This window comes from Apaloderma vittatum, unplaced genomic scaffold (assembly GCF_000703405.1).
Source record: "Apaloderma vittatum isolate BGI_N311 unplaced genomic scaffold, ASM70340v1 scaffold30019, whole genome shotgun sequence".
In the NCBI taxonomy this organism is placed as follows: Eukaryota; Metazoa; Chordata; class Aves; order Trogoniformes; family Trogonidae; genus Apaloderma; species Apaloderma vittatum.
In genome coordinates this window covers 15437-37918 of record NW_009734047.1, presented here as the reverse complement: position 1 = coordinate 37918, position 22482 = coordinate 15437, and the positions used below count along the sequence as shown (strand labels likewise).

Below are 22482 nucleotides of genomic sequence, written 5' to 3'. Positions count from 1 at the left end.
GAAGACCAACACAATACCGTACCCGACATCTTCGCCTGTCTCGCTGTCAGAGGCACAGCTGCATCACAAAGAGAAAGCAAAGACTGTTTACTTAAGCAAGCACCGGCAATCTGCCCCAGAAAGAAAAACTATTAAATTCCACTTAGTGCACAGACTGCAAACAGTATTTATCACAGAGCTGCAGCGCAGCATCTGTTCCTGCTACACAAACTGACTTGATTTTAGCGGTCAAAAAACATTTAGTGATAGTTTCTTTTTTGTTATAAACATTTAATTTGACTCAACAAATACAATCACCTTCATTCTGCCCTGGAGATACTGACAGAACTGAGAAGCCCTAGTGTGACAAGAATGTAGTTCCATTTTAAGAAAGGACTTTTTCAGGGGGTAAAAAGTAATTTGTGATACTGTATTTTTCCACAGCACCTCTGCAGCATTTCACAGCTTAGTCTGAAGCCCAGATCCCACCTTCAGCTGACTTGCAACATGCCGCGCTCTCCATCGGCCCTGTCCTTGGGGGACGTGCCTGCCTAAGTAAGTGTGGGCAGGTCTGAGGGACGGGCAGGTTTTGTTCTCACTAATTTTGAACACGTACCAAGATGTTCACAGAGCGAGATGTTTGGACGGGATGACTGGCCATACTTATTACTGATGCTAAATTCAGCTCCAATGAAAATAATGAAAATTCTATGTAACAAATGGTATAAACAAAATCAAGGAGGAACAAAGCTCTTGATGCTTTAAACAAAAGTCTCATTGATTTTATGCTAACACCATTTGCTCATAAATATCCAGGGAAAAAAACTGTACCTGCACGTTAAAAGGTTGGTTTGAGTTAATGTGTGGTTAGCAATGACCATATCTAAATTCAATTTACAGTAGAATTTGAGAGCCAGCCAGCCAGCCCTATCCTTATGCCAAAGGTCAGTGTGCTGAATACAGCTTTTCCACAGTTACTTCACACTCCACTGGTCTTCAGTGACTTTGGTTCTCTAAAAACCTGTCAACCTGTTGCATATCATATGCACATATTGGTACATTTGTGTTTTCGTTCCATAGCCTGAAAAAAAAATAATTCTCCATTTGGAGTTTTAGCTCAGCCTTTTCAATGCACTTTTTCCCACTTTGAGTTTATTTTATCCATCCTTCCCCCCTTTTCCTGCATACTCCTAGCAATTAAGAATGCATTTATCTCCTATCAGTGCTGAAATGGGAAAGTAATAGATGTCTGGTGAGGTCTAGATCTAATTTTTCAAGGCATATGAATGTCTAGAGATGCAAACATGCGCCTATTGAGATTTTCAAGTCTTCAGATCTTTATTTACAATTCAAATAAAAGTACCTGGATGATTCTGAAAAGCCCATTAAACAAATATTTATAAAAACCAATGTACTTTTTAGGCAGCAAGAAAACTTTAAAAATAGAAAATCTACTATTAACAATCTTAAATCTAACACTTCCTTCACGTTATACCTACCCTAGATTCACATGGGAGTAGTGTTCAGAAATAAATGACGTAACTTTGAGCAAACTATTTCTCATTTATGTCAATTTTCTCATGTTACTTATTCCAAAAAGACTTATACTACAAACTGCTGCCTGGATTTGAAGTGGAATATTTAAAGTGAGATACTGCTCAGAAGAAATTGGCATATACTGTAACTATTTACTCAATAATCAGCCAAATCAATACTATTTACCATCTGTTCAGAATGTAAACAACGATTTCTCTATTTTTGGTAATCTCTAACCATATTACAAAATATTTATGCTGAGATGCTCTCAGTCTGCTTTGGACAAGGGGCAGCAATCTGAGCTGGATCTTCCAGGCACACACAGTAATACTAACAATGAAGTAAAATAACAAATGAGCCAGTGCTCACTTCTGATTAGTCAATTCCTATCCCAGGAATAAGTTACATTTGTCTTTAAGGTTTTGAAACAAGTAATTTTAATAGGGAGCAAATAAAAATGACATGTAGTAAACTCTGTTTTATCAGCAGAGCATGGAGGCATAGAGGAGGGAAATGACTTGTGCAAGGTTATCCATTAGACCAAGGGAAGGGCCAGGAATAGAATCCAGATTTCCTGAGCACTGAGTGACATGTCAGCAGGATGTATCCTTCATCTTCATAGCTGTGACCTTGGAGGAAGGGAAGGGGATGGAAATTCAGAGTGAAATAATTCAGGACTGTTCTGTAACGTGGAAGACTATAGCCAGGCATTCATCTCATCCCAAAGAGCGAGCTGTAACAAGGATCCTACTGCTTTTGGTGACACACTTCTTGCCTGAGCTAAGGCTACGAGCTCTGGTGATTTATAAGACTACTCTCCCTGAACCCAGGGTAATGCTGCATGTACCTGGGCAGGCATTAATATTTTCTTATCAAATTAAGGGAGCTTTCATCTGATAGCTGTACGGCACAGGTGTGCAGCCCACACTGACCCCATCTATCACTCTGAATAGGCCAGCGCACATGGTGGCAGCTCTGAAAGATGAGACAAAACATAATCTGTCCCAGCGCAGCCAGCACTTGCAGTGCTATGATTGTTTCAGCACAAGCCCCTTTATACATATCTGACAGATAGCAAAGCAAATGTGCTAACAACTGAATTTTACCTTGTGATACTTTGGCACACACAGAAGACATGAAAATGAGTTCTGACCTTTACACCGTTGTGAAGTACATACTTCTAAACGAGTGCTATTAAAAAACACAGTCTGATCAGAATCATCATGTCATCTGTTTTAGTTTAGCATCAGACATTCAAATTACACTTCTTAATCATGTTATGTCATCTGTAAAAAATTACAGGCTTGCTGAAATGAAATTAGTTCACCTAATAAGGCTGCAGAGATTCTGTACGATTCCTTACCAAAGTCTGATTTTCTGCTCAGGGAAGTATATTTTAATGGCTAGATGACCACATTCTGCAACTTTGGCTTCTGTTCTTGGCTCCCTTGCCAGGTGAAAGGGTCACCTTCCTACGTTTCACTCTCCCCACCAAAAAAATAAGGAACATTCTTTCCTTGTACTATTACTATTAAAGCATGTGCATTTCTGAGTGGTGTGACTGGCATGCATGTGAAGGTTGGATATAAACACTAACTCTCTAGAAACACTCAAGGAACTTGTGAGAATTGTTTCACCAAATCAGTGCAGATCCCCTGCCCATCAGAGTGCACTGAGTTACAGTTGCACTGCTGTTTCTTCATTTCCAATCAGCTGGAAATAACTATTAATCATTTCTCTAGGTTCTGCAATTTGTCGAGCTTTACCTACAAATAACTGTGTCCCAAAAGGCCAAGTGTAGTCTGTATGGTGCTGCAAAATAAAGAGGCCAAATCTGGTCACATACAGAGATGTGCTAAAGATGGCAGTAATTCACCAGAAACCACATCCAGGAGTTGCAGTATATTACACCATCTGTCACTTAGTTTGAAGGTCAAGAGACCAAGTCCTAACTGCACAGCTGGTGGAGTTCAGTAGTATTTTCGTAATTCCCTTGGCAGCCAGCACACAAGTTTGACACAAGTGGCTGTCAGAGCGCAGCTGCTGTGGCCCCTGGGGACAGGAGGGCAGGACGTGACTCTACCTCTCCTCAAATCAGGCAGGACGCACTGAGGGAGTATCCCGAGGTCACCGCCACATACAAAACTTCTTCATTTTCTCAGGCACTAGAGCAGCGCTGGGATGGAGCACACATCTAAACGCACAGCCAGGGACTGCTCCTGGTGAGCCAGCACCTCTTTAGAGTTCTGTTCAAAAACACAAGCTTAGGCCCGAAAGCACAAGTGCCATTCTGTGCAGCACAACACTCCAGCTAATGAATTCTGATGCTAAATTAGTTATGATTTCACGTTGCCAGAGTGCAGAATGCCCAGGTATGGTTATCTATTCCTATTAACGTCGTGTGATCCTGGCTGGGAGTTCTTTCTGATGTGATCCCCTACCATTAGGGTAATATTTTATCTTTAATGTACACCTACAAAATGCCTGACTCCACAAAAAGGTTCCCCAGATAGATTTGGGCTTTCTTCTGCATTCCTACTCAACACAAGCCTGAATTTTTAAATAGCACTACCTGCTCCAGAATACGTTCCCAGAGATCTTCTGCATCTCCCCAAGGATGGCTAGCAAGAGAGACGACTTACCGCAGCCAACCTGTCCTACAATCATCGTTAGCTGACCTACGAGAGAAGGAGGCATATATAAGTTTCTGATTCACCCAGTGCTCATGGAAAAACATCTTATTCTGTGTATCTTGATGTCATCTGGTACCTTGAGGAATTCGGATATCAATGTTGGACAATGCTGGAGGACCTTCAGGTGTCCAAGTGAAAAATCCATTTGTGATCTATGCCAAGATAGAGAGAAAAAAAGAAACAGAAAACCTGCTTTAGAGATGACTTTTCTTCAGCGCTTCTGTTTTCATTACACTGAGCACAGGAACAGAGTTAGCCTTTGCTCAGCGCAGGAAACAAGCTCTTCAAGTGACCGGTTTTGTAAAGGCCTGTGTGCTGATGTGCAAGAACCTCTGCAAAACTCCTGAAGAAAAATAAGGTGCTGTTTAAGGTTTCCTTTGTTTTGTTCCTTATAAGCTGGACACTTGAAATAAGTGATGATTACAACATGATTAAACTGTGTACGGGGTCACAGTTTGCTCTGTGCAGAGCACTGGATGTCACTTAACACACCGCAGCATACAGGGCAATTACATGGTCCAATTTCCAACCAGATTTGCAGAACTTTCCACAGAAATAAGATATTGCTGCCTATTGCAGTATTTTCCTTTGTATTTCTGCTATGATTCTCAGATAACCTAGGCTTTGCTAGATACAGAAATCTTTTCATCAAGAAAGGCTAAAAACAAGAAACAAAGCCTGTTCAGGACTTTAAATGGAGGAGATTTCCATGGATACTGTGAGAAACAGGAGACAATTTTAAAAGGCCTGTATTTATACAGAACCCTCTCACTTTTTCAGAGCTCCTGAAGCCTTTGAAGCCTTTCAGCAACTGAAGGTACAACATTTTTTGATCTGAGACAAGTGGAATGGGACGATTTTATCCCACCTCAGAGGAAAAAAAATAAAAAAAGTGATACGCTTATCTTGAGAAACAAGCTGACAAAACGAGCACAAGAAAGTGCAGTGTTCCTCCCTCTAGATTACCGAAGACAGCTAGAGGATCCTCTCTCAAAAAATGCCCCTTCATAGGCAAGGAGCTGCAGAGACACTTCTTGCCAACTGCAGGAGTCCCCTGACCCAGGTGCCATGGGTGACAACGATGTCAGCACACGGAGCCAAAAATTATAGCAGGTCCTGGCTTTCTGCCTAAGACCTTGCAAATACTGTCCTTACTGAGGTCACCGCTCTGGCCTCTCCTTTGTGACAAGCACCTTTGTTGTCACTCCAGGCTGTCTCTTCCCCCCCGCCCCGCCAAAGCTCTCTCAAATACTCTTATTTTCCTGGAAGCTGTTTCAAGAAGGATTCTGCGCTGAAGCAGCATGGCAGATGACAGACTCTAAAAAAGAGCTGAAAGCACTATTGGTTGTCCTACTTAGTCTCATGAAACTGAATTATTCATTCTCCTGTGCCGGAAATGCAAATGTAAGAGCAGACTTGCTAAATAAACAGCATCATCACTGCAACAAGCACTAGGATTTTTATTACTTCTGGCCATTTCTATAGCAAATCAGGAGCATCAGTCTTCAAAGCAGCATGGGTAATTAGAATCTTTTCTTCAACAAAGTTAGGTCTTTGGTGGTTAGTTTTTAACTTCATCTTGAAAGGCTATTAGGAATTCCAAAGAGAAAGGGAAGACCCATAACAAGATTACTTTAGGGCTGTCCAAACCAAATTATTTTAAATTTTCTTTGTAGCATTTTTCTGTATAGCCATTGGCATACATAACAGATTGGACTGGAGGAACTTTCAAGGTTCCTTCCAACCTGGGCTGTTGTGAGTTGGAAATTTTTGTCATGAGAACAGGGCTACTGACTTAAACACTTCAAATAGAAAATCTGAAATCTAGAAAATCCGAAACCTAGAGGAATATCCACAGCTAACCACAACACAGAAATCAGTAGCCAGTTCTTAAAATGGAAGACATAGAAAGGTGGAAGTTAATGTCCGACACGAGCACAAGTATCTGACAGTTCACATCAAAACACTGGTTCTTGAATTGAAACCGCCACTGGAATATAAAGGTGATTCTTAGCGAGCTATAGTAAGTGTTATTAGAGTGACCTTCATATCACCTTTACACAAAAATCATCTGCTTCTGTGATGTTAATGGGTCTTCTCATGTGAGAGCTGTAATTGTTCCAGTCCTCCCTAGCAGGCCTCTTGCGGTTAACAACTTTGAGTGGCTGTGGAAGATCAGAAAGACAGAAATAAGCATTAATTGGTGGCAGTACCAGCCAAATGTCCCTAACATAAGCCACCCTGTTACGACCTATACAGTTCAGGGTATAAAAGAGCTTTTGCAATTGCAAGAAATCATCAGGAGGAGATGGAAAAGTGAAAATTTTATTCTGGGTGCAAATTACTCCAGCCACTTAATCTACAGTTAAACGTCATTACTCACCACTGCCTGGTATTTGCTGTGATTATCTGCACTTCTTAGCTCTGAAGATTTATCATGCTCTTCTCCAATTTCTTCACTTGACAGGAATTCACTCAGTTTTTGCACACTGAAAGGCAAAAAACAATCACACTTCAACCTGGAATGCAAAACTTCTGTTCACTCAAATGTTTATTATACAGCATCCCTTTTAGTACTTTGTCTGCTATGTGGTTTGTTTGTTTGCATTTTGTAACAGGCTATGAAAATGTGCAACGAGACTTTACCGCAACCAAGTTGGCAAAACCTGCCCTGTTGTCTATTAACAGCTACGATATTTTAATGGTTTGTGCAGATGCTTCTCAAGACTTGTCTTTTCTGATATCACCAGCGAGATTACACAAAAGATTTCTTCAGGCATTTGGTGGGATGCAGACCAGCTACAAGAGTAGCTGGGTTTGAAGGCACGTGCTGAAGTAAAATTAATGTCATTTATGAAGTGTTGCACAGTCAGTTCTACTGACCAGTCTTATGAACACTGGGAATCTGATGAAATCTGTACACTGTGAGCTAAATTCAACCAGCTGTGATGAAATACAAACCGTATGAGCTAACATGATACAGGAATATACCTTAACTTAACAGTGTTCAACAGATGAGATATAAAAGGAATTCTGACAGCCAGCAACAAAGGAGAAGGCATAACAACTTCACAATCTGCTTAAGATTTAATTAGCTAAGAGATAATGTACCTTTATTATGACATTTAACAGATCATGACATCAATTTTATGCCTGTACCTGACTTTATAAAATGTACGTCTAATCTGTCTACTCACAGGGACAGCAAATTAAATTTGTGAAGGAAGAGGATTGAATCATGAGCTCGACATCAAAAGGGACTCAATTAGCTGGAAATAAGTTAACTATTAGTCTCCAAAATGCTCAAGTGCCAGAAGGTCTTAAGTTCCTAAAAATAAATTTACAAAAAAGGACCGAAAAAACTGATAGCAATATTTAGCCTGGGGTTACTTGTGGGGAAACAGGCAAAGGGTGCTGCATAGTGATACGTGGCTACCTGTTAGCAAATCTTAAAAATAAAAATAAACACTCCAGCATTTTTTTTCCATTCCACCACCAGGCATTTCTCCTTCAGAAGGAGACTTCAGTTTCCTCTAAGAACCTAATGAGATACCCCACTGGCGCCAAAACAGTGCTTGGACCAAGGCATCACAGCACTGCCCAAGGCTGACTCCCTGCACAGCGCGTGCTACCTGCACAGAGAAATAGAAGCCAACTGGAGACTGTCTGGGAGAGAACTGGTTCTACAGGATTTCTGGCAACCTGACCGCAGCGGAGGACTACGTGGGGTGAATTCAGCTAGAGCAGGTACAACAAACGAAGCAGCTGAAAAGGAGGAGAGTAACTATTTAGGATGGGACAAGAGGAGTAGTAACTAATTTGGGTTCAATGTTGGAGAAAAATTCTTCAATGAGAAGGTCTATTATCTCAAAGGCAGAGGCAGAAATTAGAAGCTGCATCACTAGAGAGACTGGTATCTATTCGCACAAAGCTCTGAAAAACAGGGCTGGGAATGATCTTACCTTTTTTGTTCAGTAAACCAGATGTTTAAAAGAACATTTTAAATATCTTTTAAATGGATCAAATGATGGATTAGATGCTGTCTATCTGGAGTTGGCATGCTGCTGCACCTACATTTTCTACAGAAAAATGACACTGCCATTTGAGTAATTGCTCTGAAGGTATAAAGATAAAGCAGATAGAGAAGTCTTCCGTGTACCTGCTTAAGTGTCTAGAGGGGGAGGAAGAAAAGACAGCAAATGTATTCTTGATCCATGCATACCCAAACAAGACCATGTCACTATTAAAGCATTCAATAGCTTGATTTTACTCCCTGCTCTCTGGCTGCCTATCAAGCTGGCTGCACCCTAAGTGCCAAGATTTCTCTCTGCAATCCCTCTGCCCAATGCTCTGCTTAATTCTCTAATTGCTGCTCCCATGGCAATTACTGAAAAAACACAGTATAAAAAAGTGAAAAAATCTTTTTTTTTGAGATAGCAACTCATAATTCAGGATGCTGCACCATTATACAGTCCTGAAGGATAAAAAATAAGTATGTTCTCTGCAGAGCTCTTGCTGACATTGCAACTTTGCTTGTATTGCAATATCTCCACGGGGTAGCTTATTTTTAAGCCACAGAATAGACGTATTGATTAAAACAGGGTTATTTGCACAGCTGACTGAGAAAACTGGTTCATATTAAACGCAGTAAGATACATAATGCCACTCTCGCTACTTGACCTTTGCTGATGGAAAATTGTACACTGTACCCTTTGTCCTTGAAGACCTCACATTTAAGAAATACATCATCTGGCTGCTCAGTTTTAATTTTCAGTAACACAAACATTCTACATATTAAAATCCCCCAACTTTTCAAAGAGATAACAGAATTTCTCACCTTCCTAAAGACTTTCAGCAGTTCCCCCTCTCAAAAGCAAACACTCTCACCCCGTAACCTGAAAAGTTTGCAGGGGCCCTTTGTGGAAGAGCAGCTTTAAATCTGTTCTACCATTGGAAGCAATCACACAGTTGTTCTGATGGTGTCAATGACAACCCATGAGGATGCTTTGCAATTGGATGCATGTGTAATGATTAAAGATACTGACAAGTTTATTTGTGGAGATTATTGTGCTCAACAGCATCCGGCATCAGTGCTTGTAGCCAATATTAACAGAACAGGGGTTGTGAAGTGCCTAAGACGCAAAGGCAGTGATGTCCTCTTAGTATCCTCTACATGCTGGCTTCACTGCTGCATCTTCCTCTGCTTCACTCGGTTCCCTTCTGCCACTACAGGAGAAGCTCTCTTGTACACTTACTAAAACCAATTGGCATATCCTAAAGAAAGCTGAAGTACAACTTTGATTATCAATCTACGTTACCTTTACCTGGTCTTACTGATCAGCTACTTATTAGCCAGAAGGTGTAACGGCAAGACACAGCTATGACGAGTAAACATCAGTTGTGCTCAGCTGGCACAAACGCAGCTTTCTAACAAGTCTGCTTTTTCACATTTACCAAAGTATGTAAGCAAGCATGTGTTTTCATGTGTTGGAAAATATCTAGCACACGCTTCCCAAACACAGCACTGAGGGAAGGGCTGCTTGGAAGACACATCTAGAGTAGCACAGCAGCGCTACGGAGCAATGCACTCTGGATACAGCCAGGAAGACAAGGATCATGTCAACTTCGTTACAGAGTTTAAACTGCGGGACTCCTGCCTGTGCTGCATTTGGCAGGGCAATAGCCTGCTAATGAGCAGATACCTACAGAATAACTCATGAAGAGCTCCCAGCTAGCAATAATCAATACTAATTGATTGATACTAATTGCTTTAGAATTGTTCCTGCAGCATTAACAGGCTTAATTTACAAAGAAATCCTTAGACAAGCCAAACCAAATGCCTGTTGCCACTGCCAAGGTGGGCCCTCAGGCACTCCGCTGGCTGCAGCCTTGGCACAACAACTGGCCACAAGTCCAGGGTTACCATGGAGTAGACATTTAGTCATTAACTTACTATCACACTAACAGTGATTTTTATGAAGTTTTTTTTATTTGATTTAATCTAACTCTTCACCAACAGGCAATCTCTCAGGCAGAGGTGTGGAGGCTGAGCACAGCCCAAGAGATATACACTGAAACACACATGATTACCTTTCTTCCTTCTACATGCTTGATGGAGGAAAACACTTCGGTGGTTTACAAAACTAAATCTTCAGTAAGTTTTCACTTCCTTTCTTGTCACCACACAAATGCTGCACACAGTGCCAGTGTAGCTCAACTCATTCTACACACTGAAGTACTAGCTGCAGACCACAAAATATTGGTTGTGACAACTGTATCAGCAAAGAACTGGGCCCATGAGGAACCATACAAGGTTAAAAGCTGGGAAGCAATTTACAACAACAGATAAATATTCACCACACTATTTGTAAACTTAGAATTGTAAAATAAGCAATAGACACATCCTCAATAGTCATAGAAGTGGTAGCAAAGACATTAATTTCACAGTTCTCACCTTACTAATGCTTTGACAGTGGATCTAACAACACTGGAGAGCAGGAACAATGGGGACACAAGAATATGAAACAGGGAGATGGAGGCAAATGCCACAGATGGGGAGAAGTCAGCCTTCGTTGTCAGATGAGCATGGACCACAAATGTCTACAGAGAGATAGACATCATCATCAGTGTTTTGTCATGGAGAAGGAAATGCAAAAAGACTTCATATTTCATAAGCATTTAATTTACAGAAACTTAATTTATACTTTCTTAACAGTTTGAGGGAGTGCTGCATACTCAGGGCTGCCTCTGGTCACTGACGACGAGTGGGCATTTTCCATTCTCTGCCAGGGGAATTGCAAATGCACAGCAGGTTTCCATCCTGTCCTCCTCCTTCCTCATTTCCACATCTCATACTTGAAAATGCAGTTATAATTAATGCTACTTAGAAAAGTCCATACTTACTATAAGTACAGCTGCAATTGGTATTGCTGCATTCATAAAGACTGTGAAGGAAAACACGTAGGAACATTTAGTAACAACTTCCATTCAGGCATGCTAAATGTTCAAATACTACTAGCACTGGTTTACAATGGTATTTTCTATGCTTAAGACAGGAAAACCGTGCAAGTATCTACAAACATCAGCACACTGTTTTAAAATGCCTGCAATTTCCTTCCCATTGCCGGGACAGAACCCAGCGGTGCACCCTAGAAAACGAGGACAGATCTGCTGCTGTGGAGCTGGGATCAGGCCACACACCGTTCATACCAGGGGCACCGCAGGTCTCTGCCTCAGTGCGGGCAGAAGGGCTGAGCTGGTACACAGGCCAGCGGGTGAGCGGGGTGCCCGACAGCGCAGGGAAGGATCGCCGCCGGCGGCTGTGCAGGCTGGAGAGCTGGGCTGCCCCCAGGCTGGTCCCCAGTTCGCTCTGTCCCGACCCAGAGCCTCATGATGGGGCTGCCCAGGAGAGCCACAGCACGCACCCCAAGCCGTGACCTCCTTCTGGGGCAGCACCTCCCAAGTGGAGGTGTCCCCTCTTTGTTGTCCCCTCTGGCTTCTGGGCGCAGTTTGAAGGGCAAGGAAAGATTGGCAACTCTGCATTGTATCCTTGACTTAGTTTATTCTTATTGAGGACTTAAAGCCCTGTTTTGTCAGGCTTGGCTACTTTGCGAATGTCCTCAGGAGCTCAGCAGAGGTTCTGACAGTACCTAAATGTGCTAGAGCTTTGATTCCAGCTAGACCTTGAGTTATTAAAATGCAATGAACCAGTTTTCTCCTTGACCTCCAACAGTTTCTGTCTTGGTGCCCTGGATTCCCTCACTGTAGCAACTCATGTCCTACAGCATTCAGAGGTTATTAAAGAGACAGACAGGGAGAAGCAACCAAACACCATTTCTGTGTAGGGATCTCTTCTAGATCAGGCAGGAATACAGATTAAGGATGCAATAAAAACCCATTATCCATCTGGAAGCTCAAGTCAGAACCAGAGCTACCATCCGCTCTATTGCAACCTGAGGGTATTATTGAAACATCACCTTTTCATTTTGACCTTTGCTCCTTTTTATTTCATGGAGTAAACAACAAAGAATATAAAATTTATAGCTGAAACAATTACAAGATCAGTGCATGAGTAACAGAAAAGTAAGAGGCCAGCCACTGTTTTTTTTGTTTAGCCTGTGCCTGATAAACTTCTCAGAGATGGATCCTGCTCTGCGTCCCCAGTACGAGCTGACAGCTCATACAAAGCTGGGCAGACTGAAGGCGCTGTAGGACTGGCAGAGTCCACTGCGGCTAAGACAGCTTGGGTCACTTGCTGGCTCCCAAGAAGTCAATCGGAATTTTGCTTTTCTGTGAGATCACGAGTACCTCTTAAGGACATCAGTTCAAACATCTTCTTTCAAGCAAATAAATAAGGGCTTATTGAGCCACTGGAACTTGGTAGGGTTTAAATTATTTTTATTTTTCAATTATGGAAGTGCCCAGAATAATAAAGTGTTTTCTAACATAAATGTAGTTTGCAGCTAAAACTTTTGGCGTGATTAGACTCAGTCATAAGTACTTTGTTACTGGAAAAATGCAGTCGGCAAAGTGGGAAAAAAGTTTTCCGTCATTTCTGAATATTTTGGTATAGCAACCACTGTTATTTTCCTGTAAGAAAGCCCAGAGTTATTTTGCTTCTGACAGATTAGGCAAAAATTCAAATTAGGCAGAAATAGGAAAACCATTCCTTTTCTTTGTCTTTCCTGAATATATAATGTATACTAAATCCTGTAAAATTGAACATAGTATTATCTTGCTAATCAGTACGAAAAAAATTACAAGGAATCTTCTTTGCTGCAGTTAAAGAATTCACTGTTGAAACTCAAAAGGTGTCACTAACCAACTTCACAAGCCAGCTTTGATGCTGGAGGGTATATTTAATGAAAATTATAGGAAGACTTAATATCTATAATAGCTCTTTTAGAACCCATGAACAATTCCATATATGTACAAACTGGATCCAGGCACAGGGCTGAGGCAGATGAGATCCAACTTCCATGTGGTCTTGAAAGGGAATTCTCTTGCGGTCTAGCCAACAAAGCCCTGAAACTTGTAGGTGTATTTTCTGAAATGCAATGCAAACCTATTCCTCATGAATACAAGTAGCTCCAATCACATTCTTTAATTTCCGTTAACAGCTAAGGATACTTAGAAAAGTATTCCCAAGTCTATTCACCACTGTACATTAAAACAGCATATAGAAAAAATAACCTTGTATCTGCCTTCCTCTTGATCAATAATACATAAAATCTTAGTCATCTCCTGCCTTTTCATTCTTTTTTTCTTTCCTTCTTAAAAAAAAAGGAAATAATACATTCACTATAATATTAGCAATAGTGCTTTGTGCTGATTATGCCTGTCATTCTATTTACAGTTACGGTAAGAAACCCATCAAATTCTCCTTTATTTTATGTTCCTTATATAGTCTGCTGAAGTGCAAGTTTGTAAAGATCAGTATAATTTCTGCTGAAGACAGAGGGTGTAAGGAACTTCTAAAGCTGAAACTACTGAAAGTCTTCATAAGCCAAAATGATATGCAACAACATAAAAAGGTTGTACTGGTTCACCCCAGCTGAGCAACTGATCTACTGTGTCCTACATACACAAAATAACACACATAATACAAACAAGAACGCAAATACACACAATGTTTCAAGAAGCACCAGCACATATTTAAAGTTGTTTTTAATAATAGGGCTTCATATTTCTGTCACTATTTCACAGAATCACAGAATTGCTGAGGCTGGAAAACACCTACAGAATAGTCAGTACTCTTGGGATGAACATACCTTTCTGTAACTGTTACAAATGATATTGCAAGGACTGAAAAGTCAAATCCACAGCTCCTTCAGTTCTACAGCTGAACCTGTGGCTCTGACTACATTAAATAGATTTTAGTGCCACATAAAGTAGTGCAAACAAAGGGAGCCCACCTGTGCTGATGTGGGTAGAGGACAGGAGTTTCTGGTCATGCAATCTACTCCAGCTAAATTCTGGTTTATGTCAAAATGGAAACTGCTCTCCAAGCACAGACACCTCAAGATCCCCAGAGCGAAATTCTGGTCTCAGAATTCAATGAAAACCTCGGCTTAATGTCACTTAAATTCAGTGGGATCAGGATTTTTCTGTCAGCGTACATTACCTTTGTGATCATTTGACAGGGAAGAAAGTCAGCCGCGTGTACCTTGGGTGAATTAAATCAAGTAATACTAACCAGCTTGGAAGCCGTTTTCCTAAGGAGTAGCTTTCCTTAATAGTCTAGCAGATATTAGTACAGCTAGCTTGTGGCATTTGAATACTTCTCACTAAAAGTTTCCATTTCATTAATATCTTACATGAACAGCATTCTTCAGTATGACCTGACTAATTAATTCTTAAGTATTACAATAGCAATTATACAAGTGTTGCATGTGATCTCCTCAAACACAGAGTTCAATTGGCCCTAGGTCTTTTTAAAAGGATAAATGCCTTAGAGCAGTTTGAAAGGTAACATGAGACAAAAGAATCTGGATATGGACTAATGAAATTGTCAGGATTCTCCTGCTTTACCTTCTTAGGATATAGACATGTTCTTAAGAATCACTCGTTTTTATAAAAAACCCCCAAATTTTGAGTAAGAAAGTATAAGTGTAATCTATTGGAGCTTCAATGCAAAACCAATTCCTATCACATAATTTGATACATCATATTGTGCAAAATGCAGGAGAAAAGGAAAAGAACCATCAACACAGTCTTTTTGCTGAATGCTATGTTATGGAGGAGAAAATTGCCGACTGAAGGTAGCCCATCAAACACTCGTGCCAGAAAAGCTAATGCGATGAAGCATTAATCTTGACTTGGTCTTTTAGGCATCTTTCCCATACAGGCAAAATTCGACTGAATTAAATGGAAAGTCTGACTGAACGCAAAGTGAGGAGTATGGATCAGAGCCTAAAGCAACTGAAACAATTTCAACAGAGAAACGGTAGACTCTTGAGTAACTAATAAAGCAGTGGCACTTGAGCTGAACAGTGGATTAGAAAGAAGGAAGAGACTTACTGGATATGGAGGTATAAAGGGCAAAAGACTTGAGGCTAGTCATTTCTTTTTGTCTGGTTTCCTCTACGCTGCTGTGAAAGATGTGTTCCCAAGCGTAGAGTTTAAGGAGCTTAATGCCTCGAAGCATCTCATTTGTCTTCTTCAGTCTCTCATTGGAGTACTCCTGCAACATTTACACGCGTATTCACTTAAAGAGTATAATTCAACCTCCTGTCACCTAAACATACAGATCACACAACAACCGTATGCACTCCCTTGTAACCAGTCAGGTACACTTCACGAGTTCTGTTCCTTCAGATGTTTTGTTACTATTTTTCACAAAGGTGAGCTTGCCTGGAGCTAAAGCAAACAGGCAGTTGGTTCACACTCCTGCATCACACAGCTTGTAGTGAATGTTCTACTCCTCTGTCAGTTTTCTGGTCGCCAGCAAGGCAGCCTCTGCCGACTTCCACTGCCCTGCACACCGGCTGGATTTTCCACAGGCACACTGATGGGGTACAGGGACCAGAACACATGGACAAGCTACAGCTGGGCACACACTGGACACTCTGCTCAACCAACACGATGTAGAAACATGGATGCCAGGCTTCACAGCAGCACGGCCACGTTCGTGGGACCTTAGCTCTGAGCAGGGCCAGCTGGCTCAGGCACAACAATACACTGGTAAAGCGATACTCCCAGGAAAGTGTAACTGGAAGTTACACTACTTCCAGTTTGCAGGCTAGCCCAAGGGTGTTTGTGTCACTCTGTGCTGCACAGTTGAGACATTTCTGGCACAAAAGGTGCTGCTCCCATCTCCAGGAATTTCTAGGCAATGCTCATTGTCTGTTTGGTTTGAAAGGAATGAATGCTGTGTATGTTTCTAGAAGGATATGTAGTGTAGATGTGAAGGCATTACCTTTTCACAGGGGAAGGCTGCCCTGCATGATTCATTTATTTGTGCAACACCTGACCGTGCAAAGCTGTTTCAGTCAACGATTATTGGCCACTTACCTTTGCAAGTTGGAAAGATTTTAAGTCTGTTTTTTTCTCTTAGGGAAACGCATGCTTGTTTAAAAATATAACCCCCAAAACCTGCATCTTTACTGCCTACACTTACCATGGTCAATGTCCATGGTTAGCTTTGTAATTCCAATCACAGACCAATGCATAACTACCAGAGACTGTATTTATACTATGTATGAGTCTGAAGAGACTTACCAACGTGCTTCTCTGGGCCTGTGAGAGTTTTGTTGCTACGAAGTACTGAACAGGTGCAAGGACTATGATTACTGCTGCTCCAATTAAGGCACTGATTCCAAGAAGGTAGTAGAGCAAAAGAACTCCTACAATTATCTGTTGGGAGAGAAGAAAGAAAGCGAGGGGAAGGCTTGGGACAGCTTCACTTTGTGCACCACAAAGGGCAATCACAGCATAACTGGATAGTGTGTTCAAAACCAACAGCCACTGCAACTAACCCTGCCCCCAGGCGTCGTCCGTTCTGCATCACCATCACAGGGGAGCTGGACGATCCTCTATAATGTAACTCTCACAGATACTTAAAATAACTTTAGTTAAAAAAATACATTTATAAAAAACCCCTTTAAATAAAATTTAACAGTTATTTTTAAATACTACTAAGTAATACACTGAGATGTTCCCTTACAGTCACTGTTAAATATATTTCCCCATTGGCCAGATGACACAGCAAGCATTTTCTTGGACTTAATGATTTTTTTTCCCCCCTTCTTTGACATTGAAGCATTTTTATACCAGGGAAGAAATTACATCTCCCAGTTTGATCAGAACTCACTAGTCAACAACACAACGGACTTCCACAAAGGAGTGCTTCTTTGCTTGCTATAGCAGCTAGTATGAAATATTATTAAAAATATAATGTTAACATGACATTATTGCTGACAAGTACCTAAAAATGGAACACCATAAATCATATCACTAAGAATCTTCACAGCAAATAAACTCTAACATAAACTTGCAAGGAACTGTCTTAAGGATGCATAGTATCGCACTGGCAATATCTGTTAAAAAAAATGTGACACAAACAGCTTAAGAAAAAATAAAATTTGTCTTTGGATAAATAAGAATCTAGAGAGCCACAGGCTGGATGGAAAGGGATACTGTAGGCAGCTCAATAAATGCAAACAAGACATACAAGCTACCAGTGATAATTACCACTGTTCTAGCAACTGACTCCTGAACAATCTGGAGCACTGACACTCTGTATTTTTATCAGTACAAGGTGAAAAATAAATCTGAAGCTGTAGTGGCAGAAAGTTCATTTCACACATTATTTCCCTTAATTAAAAGAAATAAATTGGTAATTTCCTTAAAGCATTATCTACTCCTCTTGTCATATCTGCATACTCTCATAGCCCACACAAAAACACTATCTTCCATCATTTTGAAGCACAGTAGCCATAATCCCATCCAGTCCCACACCTCATTCTGGGAATTGAGTGCTTCCATGAAGAAAAAAAGAGTCCTTAGTCTCCACATTTAAGCTACCCAGAGAGAAAATTCAGTTGTGTTATTTTCTTAGCAACACTTTGATGCCTCTCTGCAGATGAACTAAACTGAAACACAGCTCTTAAAGTCAGTATTTACTTAGGAAACACACAGGAACATGGAAGTAAAGTCCTGTTGTATATACACCACAAATCTAGTAAGAGAAAAGGTTAAATTGTAAATTAAAAATCTTTTAATGAGAAGTGAGCAATCTGCTTCCATGTGAAGTCAGGAAATCCATGAGTGTATGCAGCCAAAGAAAACATGCAAAAGCCCTATCAGACAGACTGGACAGAGCTCCCATCCAAAACATGAAACGGTCTTGGTCTTTACAAACCAGAATACTCATTCCCAACTGCTTCTTCATGGGCAGACAACCCAGGCACTCAAAAGACAGGAAGGCACTGAGCAGTGCACAGTTAAGAGATGTTCAGAGCTACAAAGTCAAAGGGCAACACCGACCTCGTGCTTTCCCCACTGCGGGGTGACTGTAAAGGACATCAGGAGACCAGCTGGTTCTAGAAACTGCCTCAGCTTCTCACAGACAAGAGGGAAGCTGTTCTACCTACTGGATTCTACTGGAGCTGTGAGCTCACCGCTGCTTTCCACTCCCCACCCTGGCTATTGAAAGGGTCAGTATTTGCAACAATAATTCAATGTTTTGAATAGATGACCCAATTTTTTTTTCTTCTTTATATTGCAACAACAAGGGCAAACTTTTCAAATATATCAATCTTGTATAGGAGAAAAAAAATATTTTCAGTTTAACTATGTGAACATTCATTATCTGAAAAGCATTGAAATCTGTAAGCATTATTGCAAGTAATTCTAGACTTAGCACACTGTACTCTAAGCAGTCAAAAATAGATAGTACATAGATAATACTGCTGGAGTGCTACTGGAGGACAGCCTTTGGCAGCTGAGAAGGCTCTCATTAATATTTCTGAGAAGGTAATAATCATATTTATAAAAAAAATATGTAATGAAAGACTTTGCTTCCCTTTCATCAAAATCCCAAAGCTCTTACCTGCCAGAGATATATATCACTAGCAAGAAACTCACCAATAGCTCTGGTTATTTTGTCTTGGTTATTAATTGAAGATAGCATAATGCTTTCAGCCAGAAACAGCTTTGTGGCCAGGTTTGAAAGAGACAAATGTCCTTTCATTACAACTAAGTTATTCCTGCCAATGAACCAGAGATATGAGAATAGAGGGGTTTTTAATAATCACAATGAAATCAAACAAGGGTGTTTATAAAACGGAGGTGGAGGGGAAAGGCTTTACAGGGCCTCGTTTTGCTCCCAGGGTTTGAGCCAAGCCCACTGAGGGCATCTTTCAACTGACAGAGTTCCCCAGGCCTCTCTTCATGGATTTCAGTGGCCTTCGAACAGTAACTTAAGGCAATGATAAAGCTCCTATTGACTCAGCAAAGATGGGGCTCAAATTATCTGGACTGTATAGAAAACGTAACTAGGTCTTCTAAGTCAAGAATAATTACAAAATCCACTGCAGACACTGAAATTCTGATTGTTAGGTTAAGAGCTAGAAAACAATAAAAAACCTTGTTCAAAATAATAAAGAAACTTTAGAAAGTAAAATGTTTTTACATATATTGGCCTTCCCAGAGTAGATCACAAAACTAGTCTATAACTGAAGGCAGTTACCCTGCCCAAGAGACAAACGCACATACACCATGTGAACGCAGCCACGCTATGACCTGGCAAACGTCTCTCCATAAGGCACAGTTACGTACAGCTCACGTGTGCAGAGCAAATGCAAACTCTAGGCATGAAGGCGCAGTTAAAAGTGAGCAGTTACTAAGCTATCATCTGTTCACACCTTGATGCGCTCACTATCCTGATTTGAGGCTTTGCACAACTCTCCCTAGAGTCAGCGAGAGCTCTTCCAGAGACTCAGACAGATTTCTTCTTCCTCCAGGTCCTACTGCAGTCTCAGAAGTAATTTACCTCCCACTACCACAGAGATACTAGAAGACATATGGTAATATATTATGTTTCAAACACATATAGCAAAAGTGTGAAGACTCCCAGACTATTGTGAGAAGACGTTAATTGGTTTTACAGAGAACAAATACTCCCTAAAGATTGAGACTATACAAGAGAACATAAGACATGTTCAGGAACTCGCTATGATGGGCAATGAGGAAGGACCTGCACTGCCCATTCTCAGTATTCTCCTCAGTGAGGGAAAAAACAAGTGCAGGAAAAATAGTTAAACCAAAGCGGCTTTTTTCTAGGTCAGTAAATTAATTCAATTTACCATTACTTTAGGACCATCTCAAAGGAGGACTTGCTCATTTGATTCATAGCAGCTTGACCAAAATTCTCGTTTTTGACAGGAATAACTATAAACCTCACTCAATTCTAATATGTATCTTTATTGTCAGAAAAGAATCCAGATCTTCTGACAGCCAGCAGTCTAGCACCTTCTCTTTGAAAGACATTCATATAATTTATACAATCACCCACATGGCTGGCTTTTCTTCCCTACCCTCAACTTTTCAGTGTAGTATTCCTATATGCTCAACATGTGAGAGCAGAAAACCAATGGTATCAGATGTTGATGACACAGGAACCGCTGAGCAACTCTAAAGCCGTGTTAGAAACTGACTGGAAATAGCATCTGCCTGTTGCAGTCTGTACACAGTCTCATGGAAATTATTTCATTTTGGGGGCAAGAGCAGGCAACGCAAAATTCAAAGCTGCTGGGCAGATTTCTGGCAGTTTTCTGACTTCCACACCAGCCAAATTGGCCCTTGCATAGTGGTGGAGCCAGAGCCCTTTGTGACACAAACACAATGGAGTTTTCATCATGTTTTTGAAACTAAATGATACTTTTAGAAAATGCTGACTGAATTTAAACTCCGCTGCCTCTTCTGTCTGTGTTTACTTTTAGCACTGAAGCACTCTTGACAAAAATACACTAAGGAGCTGGAAGCAAGCAGAAAGAATCACAGGGTAATGTATTAATATTGGATGAAACTATGTACTACAGTGTCAGTTTTCTCAGGAAATTCCTAAATGGAAGCAAAGGAGGTTTCTATGGTTTTGTTTAAGTACTGGCTCTTCCAAACTATTTTGCACTTTTCCACCGTTTCAATAAGTGTAAACTTTGAAAAATTGTCTAAGGTTGTACTGAGATCCCTCTAACCTCCTCCTACTCTGTGTCTGCTCTACCCTTGCAGGAGCATAAACGTAAATTAATCATGTGGCCACCTAGTGAGATTGACCACAGACTCAGAGGAATGTTACCTCACTGAGGAAAGGACTAGGTTTGATTAGATACGTTTTTCAGTAGTTCTACAAGCTCATGTGACACAATGCACAATCTATAGAGTTGGAACAAGGAGGTAAAAATACTGAGTCTCCATGTTGGACACGGCCTACAAACTCCTATTTCAGTAGGGGAACAAGCTTAGATTCATTTTAATCAACCGTGAAAGTACCCTCTGAGATGGGCACTCTGCTTTCTTCATCTTCAAGACTCATAATAAACAGCTGTATTTCATCAGGCATTACAGATGCTATGAGGGTTTAGGACGCGGAACCAGGAGTCACCAGGTGGCTGAGTGTGACTCGGAACTGCCCCACGTCAGGCATGCAAGAAAGGAGACTGAAGGGATGAGAGTGGTATGGAGAGACAAGACACCAAAAACACCAGAGAGAATAAAGTACCAAGACCATTTCACATAACAAATAAATTTGGCTCAAACGCGTAATCCATGCAGCAGCAGTAGTTTCAAGGGATGTTCAAAGCATTATCTCTAAGAGATCATATTTTTTAATAAACTGCTACTTCTCTTGCTTCTGCTGGGATACAGAAGACAAACGATTGCAATACATTCCACTTAACTCCCCTGATGTAATAAATGAATGCACTGGAATAACACAACCTGCTGCACCCTATAAATTCTTGTTACAAATGCAAAGCATGTCTGGCAGCACTCAAGATCCCAGTACAATCCCCAACACCTAAAGTCCTGTCACAGATGTGACATTACATATAATGTTTCTAAATGTTCATAGCTTAAAACTTATTTCAAATTATTCTTTAATATGTCTACTTTCATAAAATTCACAAGCAACCAATCACTACAGGCTAATGCACATGAATAGCAAAAGCACGTTCAATCTCCTTACCTGTACTGGCATAGCCCAAAGGTTGGGGCAGAGGAAAAAGAACCACATCAGCTGGTTCGTGTCTATGGCAACCAGGTTACAGATCTGGCCTGCAGTCATCTCCCCCATAGACATGTTAGAGGTTGAAAGCTGCATAATTTTATTGTATATTTTTGTCTGGAATAGAGATCAAAAGGTGTTAGCATACAGAAATAAAGTAAGGTTTCTAGCTCCACCTAAAACACAGGTGTAGTCCAGTGTGTCGAGGGAAAACAGCATTCCCAGTAACTTGAGCGAAAAGCTTAAGGTTTGGCTTTCTGTGTTATGATGAAAATTTTTAAGCTATTGTCTTATTATTGACTCACAAAAAGCACAATGCAATTATGTACATAGCAGCTGTCCAAATGCTCCCTTTTTGCATCCCTGTGGATCAGCAGGAGAATGAACCCTTTACTCCTCAACAGGCCCAAGAACCATACTAACAAATCTGAGTTCTACCTCCAGCTTGTCCATGGAATGCCCTTGCTGTAACTAGTGTGAATAAAATATTATTACATTCAACATGTGATAGTCAACATATTGCAATCCTTCTTATTTTTCTCTAACAAT

General features: G+C 40.7%; 1 protein-coding gene across 1 annotated transcript in view; it reads right to left on the bottom strand.

Annotated features, from left to right (window-relative positions):
* ABCC8 (ATP-binding cassette, sub-family C (CFTR/MRP), member 8) overlaps positions 1-22482 on the bottom strand; it is a gene marked incomplete at its 5' end in the record, with an annotated part of 67128 nt that overhangs the window by 29215 nt on the left and 15431 nt on the right. Inside the window, 10 exons of the mRNA XM_009876133.1 lie at positions 23-58; positions 4088-4193; positions 4285-4360; positions 6263-6373; positions 6592-6697; positions 10663-10808; positions 11112-11152; positions 15228-15390; positions 16428-16562; positions 21895-22050. Of these exons, the coding sequence (XP_009874435.1) occupies positions 23-58; positions 4088-4193; positions 4285-4360; positions 6263-6373; positions 6592-6697; positions 10663-10808; positions 11112-11152; positions 15228-15390; positions 16428-16562; positions 21895-22050 (1076 nt within the window). The remainder of the gene's footprint in view (positions 1-22; positions 59-4087; positions 4194-4284; positions 4361-6262; positions 6374-6591; positions 6698-10662; positions 10809-11111; positions 11153-15227; positions 15391-16427; positions 16563-21894; positions 22051-22482) is intronic.